General features: G+C 54.9%; 6 protein-coding genes across 6 annotated transcripts; 5 read left to right on the top strand and 1 right to left on the bottom strand.

Moving 5' to 3' along the window:
• B0I36DRAFT_411571 (uncharacterized protein) lies at positions 1-2,496 on the top strand (the record flags this gene model as incomplete). The annotated part of the gene is made up of 6 exons (XM_046161941.1): positions 1-279; positions 369-483; positions 542-1,175; positions 1,268-1,591; positions 1,679-1,810; positions 1,894-2,496. The coding sequence occupies exons 1-6, from the start codon at positions 72-74 to the stop codon at positions 2,494-2,496; spliced, it is 2,016 nt and encodes a 671-aa protein (XP_046011868.1). The 5' UTR covers positions 1-71.
• Positions 2,497-3,907: 1,411 nt separating this feature from the next.
• On the top strand, positions 3,908-5,075 carry B0I36DRAFT_133922 (uncharacterized protein). Its single transcript, XM_046148261.1, has 3 exons — positions 3,908-4,096; positions 4,279-4,634; positions 4,692-5,075. Exons 1-3 carry the CDS (start codon positions 4,054-4,056, stop codon positions 4,782-4,784), a joined length of 492 nt encoding a protein of 163 aa, XP_046011867.1. The 5' UTR covers positions 3,908-4,053; the 3' UTR covers positions 4,785-5,075.
• A 532-nt stretch (positions 5,076-5,607) lies between these two features.
• On the top strand, positions 5,608-8,132 carry B0I36DRAFT_133909 (uncharacterized protein). Its single transcript, XM_046148260.1, has 5 exons — positions 5,608-5,793; positions 5,848-6,472; positions 6,563-6,889; positions 7,000-7,134; positions 7,258-8,132. The coding sequence occupies exons 2-5, from the start codon at positions 5,900-5,902 to the stop codon at positions 8,044-8,046; spliced, it is 1,824 nt and encodes a 607-aa protein (XP_046011866.1). The 5' UTR covers positions 5,608-5,793; positions 5,848-5,899; the 3' UTR covers positions 8,047-8,132.
• Positions 8,133-8,217: 85 nt separating this feature from the next.
• Positions 8,218-9,108, bottom strand: B0I36DRAFT_375033 (uncharacterized protein; the record flags this gene model as incomplete). The annotated part of the gene is made up of 1 exon (XM_046160326.1): positions 8,218-9,108. One exon carries the CDS (start codon positions 9,106-9,108, stop codon positions 8,218-8,220), a length of 891 nt encoding a protein of 296 aa, XP_046011865.1.
• Positions 9,109-10,479: 1,371 nt separating this feature from the next.
• On the top strand, positions 10,480-11,761 carry B0I36DRAFT_385052 (uncharacterized protein; the record flags this gene model as incomplete). The annotated part of the gene is made up of 1 exon (XM_046161039.1): positions 10,480-11,761. The coding sequence occupies exon 1, from the start codon at positions 10,706-10,708 to the stop codon at positions 11,759-11,761; it is 1,056 nt and encodes a 351-aa protein (XP_046011864.1). The 5' UTR covers positions 10,480-10,705.
• A 959-nt stretch (positions 11,762-12,720) lies between these two features.
• On the top strand, positions 12,721-14,516 carry B0I36DRAFT_326034 (S-adenosyl-L-methionine-dependent methyltransferase). The gene is made up of 3 exons (XM_046154301.1): positions 12,721-13,148; positions 13,235-13,591; positions 13,662-14,516. The coding sequence occupies exons 1-3, from the start codon at positions 12,939-12,941 to the stop codon at positions 14,235-14,237; spliced, it is 1,143 nt and encodes a 380-aa protein (XP_046011863.1). The 5' UTR covers positions 12,721-12,938; the 3' UTR covers positions 14,238-14,516.
• Positions 14,517-15,540: the final 1,024 nt, after the last annotated feature.

Below are 15,540 nucleotides of genomic sequence, written 5' to 3'. Positions count from 1 at the left end.
CACTACTTCAATGCACCACCCACAAGACAAACACAATTTCCGTGTACACTCATATATCCTTGTATCCGGCAATGAGTTCCGGCGCTGGCTTGTTCATTGCAAGCTGTCGTCGCTTTGGCGAATATCCTCTTGCCATTCTTGGCGACAATGAAGAAGAGAAATGGCGAGCTGAGCTACACAAGCAATGGTTTGATGATGAGGAGGAAAGACCCTTCATGGACATGTTCAATGTCAATAAAACTGAGCTGCGCGGTTTTGACTTTTCCGAAGCATTGCCAGGTCTGTGCAGGCTTCCCCATCGCGCGTCTAGTCATCAAGTCCCTAGACTGAGACATGCCTATTTTCACATCTTCTGACCACATATCCAGAGGGCCACGCGAGGTACCACTACATCACCGAGGATGATCTCAGGAGTCATCTGGGGATGGGTGCTTCAGGCTCGGATGACTGGGCAATAAAGCAGGACCCAAAATGTCGCGTTTTGTAACCCCCCCCCCTTCAAAGTCTGGCAGGCCAGCGAATAACCAGTTTCCATATGCAGTCTGTTCGAAAGCCTGAATCCATGGACTTTCTTGTTGAGGGTTAAGGCAGGCATGGCCAAACTACTCTTTACTTACCACCAGGTTCACTCATACTACCTGTATTTCATGGGTTTTCATGTACAGTACGGCATGGCCATGAGTTTGCACGACAACTATGGCTCGTTCCATGGTGATGACTCTTTGGAGGAACGTTCCCTCGCTATACCTGAACTTGGACGCAGCGGACATCGAATTCGCCTCTCGTACGCCCTTCGCACAGCCATGTGGCAAAGGCCAACCCATATGGAAATGCAGCGAAGAAACGAAAACCTTACTGTCGATGAAATACATAAAAAGGAGGATCATGAGTGGTGCAAGCCCGAGGCTATCGTTCATCATCAATTCGACCTCATCACTGGGAACTCCTTGTGGATCATTACTACAGCTCGTTTGGACACCGAGGGCTCTAAAAAATCGCCAATTTGGGAGAGATTTCTCAGTCCGCTCTTCAATGAGAAGAATAAGTCTCAGGCTTTCGAAACACCTCAATCTGCGCTGCAGGCAAACTTTGACGTTCATCTCAGATTGGCCCACTGGTCGATCGGAGAGTGGTCAGAATTCATTCAGCATATGGAGAGTAGTCTAAGCCTGGTGGTACGTATGACAAATCTTTCAGGCGACTGAGTTTTCGCGAGCTTTCAATAAAGATACAGAATTCCACTTAAACTCACCGCGTTCTTTCTTAGACATGGGATATGTCGGACAATCCTGTCGAGATTTATGATAACCGTAATATGAGACGGCTGGGCAGACTCAGCGAAAAGATCGATCTGTGCATTCTCGACATACAAAGCAACAAGAAGGTTCTAGTCCATCTACAAACCTTCTACAAATCTCGCTTGGGAGATCTGGATACATTACATGGCTACCAGTGGTGTCACTGGGAGGAACACAGCTTTCAGACTGTACGCGCTTTTTCAGCCCGACTGGATAATGTCATGTCTGAGCTCGAAAACGTTCGTGATCGACTCGAAGCGCTCAAGCGCATGCTAGCCATAAGAGAGGCCACAGTGAGTGGACAATATCTATTTGTTATTTCCCACCTGCTACTATGAAAGACTCTTCGTACTGATTCAGGCAACCCTATACAAATCTAGATTTCGACACTCCTTCAGATGCAGAATAACACGGAAGTCATCATTCTATCCAAGCAGGGACAACGGGAAGCCATTATTATGGGCATGTTTCAGTACATTGCGCTCATCTATCTTCCAATCTCGGTGGTCTCGGTACGTCTCTTTCTAGATTCGCACTCCTCATTGTGACAGTGTTATGGTGTAGCATTGGGAGCTGATGGCGGTACGGTTTGTAGTCAGTCTTCAGCACCGACATTGTCAAATTTCAAGATTTGGAGCCTGGCCAGCTGCTATCATATTCGCAAGAAGCACTAGTCTTCTGGCTCGCCACATCCCTTGGACTTACAGTCCTCACGATTGGCATCTCGGAGGTTGTTAAGCGTTGGAGAACCGCCAAGCATGACCGATATGTCGAAGAACTCGCACGTGCGGACGATGTGAAACCGTTGACCGTTGAAGATTTTCTCGACGACGAAGAAAGTATCAGAGACACAAGAGTGTTCTCGGTCAAGGGTCTTCGCGATCGAGGTCGCAGAATGGCGGCGTGGTTGTCCTCGCGGAACAAGGCTTCCACAACAGACGTTAGTGCCACCCAAATGCCAGCCTCGCACCAGCCCTCTCGCAAAAAGCGTCGCACGAAGATTCTGCGGCCTTTCAAGAGGATTTCTCGCCGTTCTTCGACTGCCTCATGGGCAGGTGGTGTTCAAGCAGTGGCTGCCACTAATCCTGGAGGCGAAGTGTTGCCGATGTCAACCTTGGATCCGCCCAAGACACCACAGGTGCTGGACGTGTCGCAAGACAACACTAAGAATGATGCACCATCAAATGGCGCCGTTTGATGATGATAGCATGATTTTCATTAGGATGGCCGGATTGTGTTGCAGGCCACTGTCTCAGGGATGATTTCTGGTGTGTCATGTCTCCGTGCTTTTCAAATTGGCTAATTCCGGACGTTTTTCTTTCATATTATGAGGTCACTGGGTTACGAAGCCGGCGAGATCCAGACTTGACTGCGAAATGGACAACATCTTGGTGTATCAGCCTTCATTTTAAGACATCTTCAATCAGCAAATTGAGTAGTTCTCATCACTCCATGATAGCGTGCGCCTTGTTCGATTCACTGGAGAAGCCAAGTACGTCGAAGTTTCTTGGTTGACTTTGCGGCAAAACTTTACCTCTCCCTTTGATTTCATGCCCTTTCTTCGGGACTGATAGCCTGGTTTTGGTCATCGGGCAGATTTGGGCCTCTATTCACTGGGCTGCACTCGTTATTCATCACAGGTCGATGGAGTACCACGTTGCATGATGTCTACTTTTCAGGCTCTTAATCATGTCGCCTTGGCGAGCCGAGTTCCAGTCTGTGGCAGCAGAATCCACATCATCAGCAATGTGGCAGTGCATATGATGCGGCATGAGGGGCAGCTTCGTCAAGAGCCAATCATCCAATGGTGGCTATGCAGCACACCACAGTGTCACAAGGATGCAGCCTTTGAGGCGGGATCAGCCGTGGCGTAGCTGGTGTCCTACCAACTCACGGGGCAAACTCGTTGCTGAGCCCGACAGCATGGGAAAACAGGCCGTGCATTGCCGCAGCCGTCTCCCAAGCAAGTCCTTACGAGGTTTGATTTATCTCAACATTATTCTGGTCGTTATGCACGAGCCGCTGTCGTCCTGTTTGTGATGCTCGATGGCCTTCTGTGTGACTTCATGTGAAGCAACACCGCCAGAGTCCACATGCCTAAGCTGTTCAGTAGACCCCTGTGCAGCACCACCATGCACGTTGACGGAGCACACCGCTGCAAGAAGCGTGAGGCAAGTGCTGTGTATTTTCGGGAGTTACCACATCACGACCGATGGAGTAAGCTGCTGGAATGGAGCATGCAAAAAGGATTTTCTATTGGGGAATTTTCATCCCGTCGAGGATTCGTGCTCCAAGTGTGGTGCAGAAATACTGGGTGGTGGCAACAGGCGATAATGCAATGCAATGACTCTCTTGGCGAGGGCAACGACAGCAGACCATTCGTGCGCTCTCCTGTCCACCCCATGATCCCTGTCGGCTGGCCTCCTGCATGACGGTTCGCTGGCAGAACTGGTCAGATCCCATCGACGCACGGGGCCAGCAAGATCAGCTGACGGTCTGGTGTTTCTCACGGCCCTTCGTCAACCAACAATGCAGCGCACTCAGGATGTGGCTGCCCCTTGATCGCCTCGCTCGGTTTCACAGCACGACAAGTCCTCACCACAGCTTTGGGCACCAGCAGTCCTAACTCACAAAGAAGCGACACGCTGGCCATCAGAGACAAAATACAAGTACGAGTACGTCCCTGGGGCCCCGAGTATGTGAAGCGTCAAATGCAAATGCTCGCCGGCCAGAAGCTAGCCAGTTTTCAGCTGACATGCACGCTCTTTTATATGGAAGCGGCCGGCCTTTACGAAAATGTAAGAACACCCTGTCTTCTCGCATTCTTGGAGGCAACCCACCACGGCTGCATGCTGCCGCCGACATTGGCCCCCCTACGAGCCCCCATTTCTCGGGGCCCTGCCGCGGTCGCCGCAGCCAGCACCATTACACATGCAGCTGCATGGAAGATATTTTGTTGACCTGGACATTTGCGGCGCAGATCAAGTCATGGGCGGCAGTGCGCCATCCGCCGCCCCCGCCCCTCGCGCGGCGAAATCACTGACGTGTTGCCTTCCGTGGCCTCCCACATTAAGCCGCCTGTCCGCCCGCGGTCATGCGCACCACGTTCATCGACACACCGAAGATTCTGAGCATGAGACCACGAAGCTCGCCATGTCTGGCACCAGAAGACTCAGCTTTAGACCCCTGAAACAAGGTTCCCGGAGAGCCTCGACGTTCAAGAGGACACCGGGCTACGATGTCATGGAAGTGATACCAGCGTACCGGCTTGACTGGAGAGATCTCGAGCACCTGCTGAACCAGTGGGATCCCCACGTCAGGTTCGCAAAGAAGATGGTAAGCAAGGCTGTGACGATCATGTATGGCACGGCATCAAGAACTGACGAGGCACAGACTGTCGAAGGTGACAAGTACGTCGTTTATCTCAAGTCGAAGCTGGGATCGGTAGGTCATGGTGATCTCATCTCCTCGAACCATCCATTCTGACACCAAATGTAGCAACAAATGGAGCAGATCAACAGGTTAAGGGACGGCGATATATTTAACAGGGAAACGACACCAGAGAGCTGATTTTCTTTCTAACATTCTGTACATGGAGATTTTGGCGTTTGGTGGGCAAGGAAGGCGTCGAAAGGACAGACTAGATCCACGGGACATTTGGGCACATCCGGAAGGCTGGCCGGAACCAGTACCCGGATGATTACAGCATGGTCGCTATGCAGTTGGTTGAACAGCACACACTTGCATACATATTATACCCAGGCGCATGCATAGATGCATCGTGACGGCAAGCATGGTTGGTCGTGCTCAGAAGCACAATGCAGCGCTCATGCCAGCCGCCTGCAACTCTCGTGCAGGGTTGCGAAAAAGGCAGCAAGAGCAGTGGTCCGCTCCCGCCGTCGCTGGTACGGCCCCTCCTGGAGCCCAGGAGTTGTTTCATTCAATAGGTGGGAAGCTCTCTCGTCTGCTCAAACGCTTGTCATAGGTATTGCGACCCAACGCTTCTTGCAACTTTATGCCATTGCCAATCATTCTGGCCGAAAAGAAAGCTTCACTCTATCAGGCAGATGAGCGGTGAAACAATGGGTTCGGACGAGGAACGCTTGCTTGCCAGCTGCAAGCGCTACAGCGAATATCCCGGTAATCTGATCGAGATCAGAGACCCTCGCCAGACAGAAGCTCACAAGCAAACATTTGAGCACAACCATCAGGGTCTGTTCCGGTCTGCAGGAGAAAAACAGGTCCATGTCAGCTGTCGAGACTTTGGAGACAGTTCACCGGGTTCGCTGTCCCGCCCTCCTTGTGTCAAAACATCGTCGTCTGAGTTCCCTGATCGTGTTCGCTGATACTGGTACCCACATGGGCTAGCTGGTCGAACTGTCCGTAACTTCAAGGATGAAAAGGCGGTGCGGGTCCATTTGGGGGAGATCGTTGATGGGCCACCCACAGCAGGTGCACAATGGAAATTGAAGGCAGACCCAAAGTGTCGTGTAGTGTACGTATCAATTTTCAGCAGACTCCAGAGCCACGATCTTAACAAATCCACCAGTCTCTTCGAAAGCAATGCCCCCGGGGACCGACGTCTTAATGTCACAAAGGAAATGGTGCAGAGGCTCTTCAGTTACCATCAAGTCCCATCGTGCTATCTTAACCTTCTCACCTTTTATCACGAATCGACTCATCTGAACGACAGCTATGGTGCATTCATTGGCCAGCATTCCCTTTCTATTCCAGGACGTCCGTTCCATGCCCTTGGGCGTAGTGGTCGACGCATTCATGTCTCATATGCCCTCCGCACCACGGCACAGTTCATTGAGCAGAGCGAGGTGAAGCTCAGGGACGGTCTCAGAGACGATCAAGCCGCAAAGCGTGGTGTCCACGACTGGGTCAACCCACAAGCACTCATACACCACCAGTTCGATCCAATCAGCGGCGCCGCCACCTGGTTCATCACGACTTCCATGAAGCCTGGAAAGGACAAAGGTGACTATAAGCCCGTGATGTGGAAAGAGCATCTGAGCTCTTTCTTCAGCGGTCAACACCAGGATAAGGCCTTCGACGAGCCCCACACCGCCTTCGAGTCCAGCCTACAGGTACATCTGAGACTGGTTAGGTGGTCTCTCGAGAGTCTTTCCGGCTTCATCCAGCACTCTGAAAAGAAACTCAACCGATTGGTAAGCACGTTCCCGTTTCCCACAAGTTCTTGTCGCCAACGAACCACTCGCATGTGACTAAACGCGCGTCATCTCCGCCTCCGATCACAGACTCAGCGCTACACCGCGATTGAAGTTGAGGTCTTTGATGACAAAGACATACAACGGCTCGGGAACTTGATGGATCGCATCAACATGCGGCTCATGGACCTGAAAAGTAATCGCAAGGTGCTCACGGCCTTGCAGACGTTCTACAAACGACAGTTCGGAGAGCACCACACTCCAAGCATGGAGGCCTACTGCGGCGGCTGGGCAGACAAGAGTTGCGGCATCGTCTACCGGTTCAGCGCAGAGCTAGATGAACTTCTTGACGAGCTGGACACGATATCTGACCGCTTGACCGCACTCAAGGAGAAGATTGACTGGAGCACAAACAGTGTAAGCACAAACACGTCCTCCTGCCCCAATTGTTTCCTGGTCCGACGAACACATATGCATGGCAATATAGATCCGAACCCCTTACTGACGCTCTGATCGCATCGTTATAGATCCTCTCAACGCTTCTCCAGAATCAAAGCAACAAGCGCGTCTATGCACTGACCAAGCAAGGGCAAAAGGAGGCCGTCATTGTCGCCCTGTTCCAGTACATTGCGCTCATCTTCCTGCCTGCTACAGTTGTTTCGGTCGGTCCACCCACTCTGCCGCGGAGTTCAACCCTCTCCTACCCCGTTATACCTTAAGCCTCATACGCAAGAGTCTTCTCCAATAGTCCTGACCACCTTGGCTGACATGGCCCTTCCCTATAGGCCGTTTTCAGCACCGACATCGTCAAATTTCAAGACCTCAGCCCCGGCCAAGTCCTCTCCTACTCCCCGCAGGCCCTCCTCGCGTGGGGTATCACCACAATCGGCCTCACGATACTCACAATCGGCTTCTCCGAGACCTGGAAGCGCTACAAGCGCCGCCAGCAGGACATTGCGGACGCCGGTGGTCTCGATGAGGACGACGACAGCAACGACGACGACTCCTGGCATGGCACCGGCCGGAATAACACCAGAAACACAAATCAAAGCGGCGGGAGCAGGCGCATGATGGTTACAAACACAAGTCACTCGGCCAGGCATGGCTTCAGCCCCACCGGTATGGGCAATGGCCATGCCGGCACGCATTACTCTAGTAATCATGCCAATGGTGTCGGCGCCGACAGGGCTGGAGGCGATGACCCCATGGTGACAAACAACTTTCGTGCTCGGGGCCGCACCGCTGCGCTGGTAGGCCATTCGGGCGAGCCGGCCGGGGAAAATCATACCACAGCACGGTTGGTCGGGCTGCCTGGGTTTGTCGTGGAGCAGGCGAATGTGCCCGCTCCTGCGGCGCATCTGCCGAGCTCGAGGCGGAGAAGGTCGAGGATCGTAAATGTCTTGGCTACAAGGCGTGGGCATAGGCGGATTCCGTCTAATGCTAGTGTTGCATCGCCAGCAAATGCTGACCACGACGAGGGTAATCGTGTTCCAAGGACGGATGGTGATGGGGCTGGGGCCGGTCCGGGTCACGAAGATATGGTGATGACGAGTCTGGAGGAACGCCAGCCATGAGAGGGCAAGTTCCGGTTAGCATTGACGTGTGCTTCCTCTGTATCAATATATTTAAAAGTCACAATGCAACGGATGACTAGCTATGTCAGGGAGGTCGTTCTAGGACACACAAATTAGTATAACCCTTTCGCCGCGACGATGACCCAGCAAATCAGTGACGAGCGCAATTGCCTAAGTCCTTCCCTTCTGGTCATACCACGACCCTGTTTCCTCAATCCTCTTGACGGCCTTCTTCATATCCTTTATGTACCACTTTGCCGGGATAGACTTGATCGCCCTGGGAATCATGGGGTAGACGAACGCCGTGCTCGTCACAAAGGTGCGGAAGACGGCTGTATTCAAGGACGTGATCTTGAGGTTATACTCGCGCTGCAACCGTTCAGGAAGCCAGTGCATGGTGAGGACGCGGGCTATGGGCAGGCTGGGCAGTAGGTAGACGGGCATCTTCTTGGGCCAGAGGAGGTCGCGGCACAGGCTGCGCGCCCAGTCGGTCACCTCGAGGCTCTGGATGTTGTGGTCCCAGTAGGCCCAGAACTCGTCGAGCGTCTCGGGCCACATGTCTGGCGGCATGCGCAGCGAGGTGCCGTACACGGCCGACTCCTTGAACAGGCGCTCCTGCGTCTCGCGCGACATCTTGCCGAAGAACGTATCATGCACGACGACGAGAGAGACGAAGAGCGTGGCGGCGGTCCACTTGTGTAGCTCTGGGTCGTCGGCGTAGTATGACTCGCCCTTGACGTCGGCGTGCGCGTTGTGGATGACGCTGAAGATGGCCTCCTTCTCGGCCTGCGTGCCGATGACGGCAGCGTTGAGGAAACGCGCCGTCGTCTTGAGCCGGTTCATGATGCGATTCGCAAAGTTGGACTGCTTGTACGAGCCTTCGGCCAGCCCCGGGTGCGCAAACTGGCACAAGATGGCGAACTGCCCGCCTGTCAGGTAGATGGCGTCGTGGACAAAGTTCTTGAGCTCGTGTGGCTCCGCGATGGTCTCGAAAATGTGCGGTTCCTCATGGGCGCCTGTAGTAGGCCGTGTCATGGAGCCGTAACCTGCCGGGCACGCCATTTTCGTTCGTGTTACTGCTCCTTGGAGTAGTGTTGACTCTAATCACGTGAAGTGACAAAGCATTTAGTCGAGGTTGTATTCGTATTCCAAAGAGAAGTGTTTGTTGGTGTCGCCACTGCTGATGTGTAGCCGGGCTGCTTTTCTGATCCCAATTATGTTGATGTGGTGGTTGACATACTTTAATTTGACGATTATATACCACTGGATAGTTGTTGTCGCTGCTTTTTCCGACCACGATGAATGCTATCTTGCCGTTGAGAAGGGAACCTTGTCATCCGTCTGAGGGGTCAAAGTGTACCGGGGAGGCCGAGGCATGCATAACTCAAGCGCTTCCTAGCGCAGTCCCAGTTGAGTACCGTCAACTCGTGGTCAGCTAATTCTTAGATGTGGTAGTCACATTGTAACACCCTCCGAATTGCATGCCACGAACGGGATCGGCGAGGGAGATGCGTGGGGAGACCCTCAGCCAGCCTTGTAGCGGCAAGATGGGGGGCCCCAGTTGGATGCTACCCTCTGCCGAGGCGACGTCCCGATTGAGCACACAAGGGTTAAGTGAGAAGACACCACCGAGGCAAAGCTTACCTGTTTGTCCCTCCAAAGCTCGAATTCTCTGCTGCGCCATGCACGTGCTCTAGCATCAACCTCAAGCACCGAAGAGTGTAACCACCGGCAACCCAGTTGCCAGGTCAAGGTAGCTTGGGGCTTTTTGTCATGATTCTTGAGCCCATTCCCAACCGGTCTAAGTGGACAAAAACCCAAGCGAATGGATGAGGTGCACCTGGAGACATGCTGCTGGTAGTATTAACAATCATGAGATCCCTCAAGTTACTCCAGCTTTCAATCACACCGGAGGCATTTTACATAGCGGGTGTGACTGAAAGCTTGACGCAATGGCCATCATCGAGCTCGATGATTACATCCGCGATATGGCCCATGGGCTTATGTCACTTGGCCCGGACCGCGCCAGGCGAGCAGTATACGATTGAAGGCATGTCATTATGGACAGTCCAAGAGAGTTGTGAATCTGTTCTGTCCGTCGCAGAACGCGTGAGTGCCAGGCTCGTTCACGCACATCTGGAAACAGCATTAAATGAATCGACGTCCTGCCTCCAGTCAGGGCACCGAGGGTCCCCGAGGCCTTACACAAGGCACATCAAAGATCGTACGTGAAATCCACTTTGGCAGCAGCATTCAATCCGGCTCGGTCCATGTTTGCAATTCGCCATGGCCGGAGCGCTCGGCGTTCCGGCCCAGAAAGGTCCAGACGGCGCATTCTGTGGGCCACGACCCTGTCTTCAGCTTGTCCTGGCCCACGCCAACTAACGCTACCGATCCATAACTGGGGTGGTTTTCAGCCTCAACTCAATAGTCTCGGGTAATACCGCTGAGCACAGAACATTTGGTTCTTGATTCTCTGTGATGTTTGCCGCCTATGAATTCCTTGATCCTGTGGGCCGTTGGTGCTGCTGCTGCTTCTGACATGATATAACCAGACTTGCCCAGCTCGTGGTTATTTGGAGCAGCTTCAACTTTTGTCGAGTGGCCTGCTCGTTCGCTCCTTCAACCTACTGTCGTTACATCGCCGTCACTATACAATATGAAGCCATCCGTATACCTTGTGCTTTCCATGGCGCTGGCGACTTCGGTCGCTGCCAGCCCGGCCAAGAAGGCAAAGTGTGGTGGCATTCCAGTTACTTCGTCTTCGTCTGACCTCGATGGCGTGTGTACTGTCACCATGACTGCTACCGTGACCAGGACTGAGACGTCCACGGAGACCGCCACACCCGATATCCCAGTATCAATAACCACAATCGAGACCGTGACCGAACTCGAGACGAGCACGCTGCCTCAAACCATCACGGACACCGTATTCAGCACAACGACTCTCGTTGATACGTGGACGCAAACCGACACTGTGATTGCCACGGCCATCGTCACCACCACCTCGACGGTTACGACGACTCCCACGGTCGCTACGCCCGCAGGTTTCACGCCGATCAGGAGTGTCTATCGTGACGTGACGCGTGCCAGACGGACTGCGCCCGCCGCCATCGTGGCGAGCCCGGCTGCTTCATGCAAATCCACGGTAATCTCAACCGTGACAGCGACCGCAACCACACGCACGACCACGACGATCCAGGGCGCCGCCCCAACAACCATCGTCACCGAGGTCACATCCCTCACGTCAACCACGGCGGTTGAGGCGGAGCCCACTACCCTCACCCTCCCCGTCACCATTCCCGGAGAGACCATCATCACAGCCACAGTCACCAGCACCACAACCACGACCGCCACAGCAACTACCACCGTCGCCGCCGCCCAGACCATCTACGCCGCGTGCCAGGCCGACAACGTCCTCAGCAGCTACCAGGGGTACTTAGTGGGCGGGACATACGGGGACGGCACCGTCACCTTTCCCCGGGGTCCAAGAAGCGCCGAGGAGTGCTGCGTCGCGTGCCTCAACGATGAGAACTGCGCCCTCAGCGCCTGGCAGCTCACGAACGGGCAGTGCTACATGTACAGCCTCGGCTCAGCGGCCGGCGGGGTGTGCGACGCCGCGCGCCGCCAGGGCCGCTTCGTCACGGTGAGGAACCCGGACTATCGGTTCGCGGTCAGCAATGGCAGGTGCGGCAAGTGGGAGCTGGCTGGATGAAGGACTTGATAACCCCCCTTTGTGGGGGAGTATCCAGCGTGAAAGATGGTATTTCCTACTCTGATTAGTGGACGGAGTGATAGTGCTGTGGGGGTTTTCTTTTACAGAAAAGGCCACACGTATCCCGCAATATGACACGCTTGCACATGCCTGGTTCCCAAGTTGACGTCAAACGCGTGGAGGCTAAGACGGGTGCGGACCTGATGCCGCTGCGGGAGTGCCGACGAGCAGCCCCACTTCTCCCGCTGGCAAATGCGAAAAAGAAGTGGATTCGTATTCGGGGTGGAATCTTGAGATGCATGCTACTCGCATAACGGCAACCACGGCTGCTACTCAAATGTCGGTGTGATTGTCAAAAGCTCAAAAAGGTGTTCTTTGTCAGTCCATTCATACACATCACATTATGCCCGCTCCCAAGTTGCATGCCTCAGAAGTGCAAAGGTGAGAGTTCCCGCCAGCCAAAAATGCACACGCAAGCCACAGCCGCATGTGGCTCAGCAACCTTATCGAATTCGTATTCGGGAGCCGAGTTTTTATCAGGGGGCGCAAGGCAAGGGGTGGCAGAAAGACAGGAGACTTTAGGTCACCTAGCGGAAATTGGGCTGCGCGGGCGCCCTGGGTTTTGTCAGTGACCGCTTTCCGATCTGGGAGAAAGCATGATATGTGATTGGCCTGGGTCGGCAGGGCTAGGCTACAAGAGGGCTAGTGCATATGGGAGTCCGGGTCATTTCATGGCAAGCCCGCCGGGGGATCGAGCCCACCACCTGCCCAGGAACAGGAACAGCAAGCCACCCACTGGACGGCAGGTGCGGCCCTGCCATGGCATGGGTATGGGCTGCTGGCACATGGAAATTACGCCAATCCCCTCCAGGCCGCCGTGCAGCAGCCGGGACGCCTGCGATCCAAATATCAACGAGACCCCTTTCGCCACGACGTCTCCGGTCCCCTCCCCAGCCCGACCAGACCGCCTCTCCCTCGACCGCTGCCCGACCTCGACTTCCCTTCTCCTCCAGAGACATAATCCCTCGCGACACCTTTGGTTCTCGTGTCACAGCAGAGGCTCATACATATACATATATCCTTTTAATTCTCTCTTCGCTTCAACCGCGTCCCCGCCCACCGTCAATCTACCGCCGCTCGATCCCCCCTTTCCCAACTCTGCCATCCATCATTCAACATGGCCCCTTCCCAGATCCAGCTTGAGGCTCAGGACCGTGAGCGCGATGCCGCCTTCAACAAGGCCATGCACGGCGACTCGGCCCAGGCCACTGGCGGCATCCGTGCCATGTTTGCCAAGGGCGCCGATGCCAAGCAGGCCGCCGTCGACGAGTACTTCAAGCACTTTGATAACAAGGCCGCCAAGGACGAGACCGAGGAGACTCGCAAGGTACGTCTGGGTGTTCGCAGCGATGGTGGTTACAGCAGCTTGTGAGCACGGCCGGCTAACCAGAACTTTTTGTGTTCCTGTAACAGGCCCGCACCGACGAGTACGCCACCATGACCAGACACTACTACAACCTCGCCACCGATCTGTACGAGTATGGCTGGGGCCAGTCCTTCCACTTCTGCCGCTACTCCGTCGGCGAGCCCTTCTACCAGGCCATTGCCCGCCACGAGCACTACCTCGCCCACCAGATCGGCATCAAGGAGGGCATGCGCGTTCTCGATGTCGGCTGCGGTGTCGGTGGCCCGGCTCGCGAGATTGCCAAGTTCACCGGTGCTCACGTCACGGGTCTGAACAACAACGACTACCAGATCCAGCGTGCCACCTTCTACGCTGCCAAGGAGGGTCTCTCCAAGCAGCTCGCCTTTGTCAAGGGTGACTTCATGGTGAGTTGCCGCTGTAGCCCAAACGAGCGCCTAGTTGCGGGCCCCCACTGACAATGCTTGCCTTTTGTAGCAAATGGACTTCCCCGACAACTCGTTCGATGCCGTCTACGCCATCGAGGCCACTGTCCACGCCCCCAAGCTGGTCGGTGTCTACAGCGAGATCTTCCGCGTGCTCAAGCCCGGTGGCGTCTTTGGTGTCTACGAGTGGCTCATGACTGACGATTACGACAACGACAACATCGCCCACCGCGAGATCCGCCTCGGCATCGAGGAGGGCGACGGCATCTCCAACATGGTCAAGATCTCCGAGGGTGTTCAGGCCATGAAGGACGCCGGCTTCGACCTGCTGCACCACGAGGATCTGGCCCAGCGCCCCGATGCCATCCCGTGGTACTGGCCCCTTGCCGGCCGCTGGAAGTACATGCAGTCCATGTTTGATGCCTTCACCATTGCACGGATGACCTGGTGGGGCCGTGGCCTGGCCCACGCCTTTGCTGGCGCTCTCGAGGCCATCCGGGTCGCGCCGCGGGGCACCAAGAAGACGGCCGACAGCTTGGCCAAGGCTGCCGACTGCCTGGTCGCTGGTGCCGAGCAGAACCTGTTCACCCCCATGTACCTGATGGTGGGCAAGAAGCCCGAGAACTAAAGAGTACCTGCGCTCTCTGAAAATGGGAATAGACGGGGAAACTGGTTTGGGAAAGGTCAGCATATACCGGCGTATCGGGCGGCAGTGGCATAGACGGACAATATGTGTCCATATAATATAATTACACGGGAAGGAGCAGGACTGCCGGATCAGGCGGCAAAGCGGCATACGAAGTCCTAAGCTGGGACAGCACGAGACCGTGCAAATTCATCATAGGGAGATCCCTGTCTACATATAATGCGAAACATGATTTTGAGATGCAGACATTGGCTGGTCGCTTGCGTTGCATGTGTTGCATGTGTTGTAGCATGCGTTGTTGGTCAAGATATCACGTTGTGGTCGTGTGAGCATGCCTTGGCCGGTTTCAGGGGCTCCATCGTTTCCATGGCCCGCCCAGCAAGTATCCGCCGTCGAAAGGGTGCAGCTCCTGCATTGGAGATGGCTAGGAGACATGATTGCCAGTCTGACCAAGCACCTTTCGGGATGTTGATGTAATACTGCCCTCATGCCAATCAGCCAGCAGCAGTCCTGGAAGCACTCTAGACGGCGATGGGGGATAGCTGATAATTATGCCTGTCCCACCAGCAACAACGGAGTCGAATTGTTTACATAACAAGTGCCCAGGTGGCACAAAGGGGTGTGATCGCCAGCGAGAACAAAAGGCGGGCCGGGACAGCTGCACCTTGCCTGATGGGGACTAACGCTGCTCTGGCAGCACCCCAACAAGAGAACGGCCCCCCTTGTCTCTGTATGCGCAAGGTGAGTGGAATAAAAAATTTAGTTGGGGAGGGTCCAAGGAAAGAATCGGAGCTGTCTCGCGACCCTGAGCTGGCAGCCAGCTGGCGGCACCTTGGTACGTCGACCACTTGGCGACTTCTGGATGTATCGCCAGCTGACAGTATCGCTCGCGATCGGAGCTGCTCGCCGCGAGAGCTCGAAATTCGCGCTGCCAGCAACGGGCTTCCAGGCAAGGGGGGCTGTCAAGGTGAGCAAAAGGAGCCCGCCCAGGTCTGCCGTCGGGCAGCTCTACAGCGGCAGCAACGGCGCTAGAGCCCTGTAAGGTGTGCTATCGAGGGACTCGAGAGCAGTGTGGATTGGATGGATTGTTCAATGGATTGAGCCCCAGCAAGCTCCAACCACGCCGCCTCACCACTTTCGCCCACTCCGCCGCCGCGCAAGGGCCCTATCGCAGCTTTCTGGCTCCGCCTATTCTCTCCTGCTCCTGCTGCTGCTTCTGCTGCTTCTTCCCTCCTCCCATCCTCCGCCAACCCACGAGCCCTCCGCCCCCCCAGCTCTGCTCAAC

The sequence above is a fragment of the Microdochium trichocladiopsis genome (genome assembly GCF_020744255.1).
Source record: "Microdochium trichocladiopsis strain MPI-CAGE-CH-0230 chromosome Unknown B0I36scaffold_6, whole genome shotgun sequence".
Classification (NCBI taxonomy): domain Eukaryota; kingdom Fungi; phylum Ascomycota; class Sordariomycetes; order Xylariales; family Microdochiaceae; genus Microdochium; species Microdochium trichocladiopsis.
This window is presented reverse-complemented; position numbering and strand designations above follow the sequence as displayed.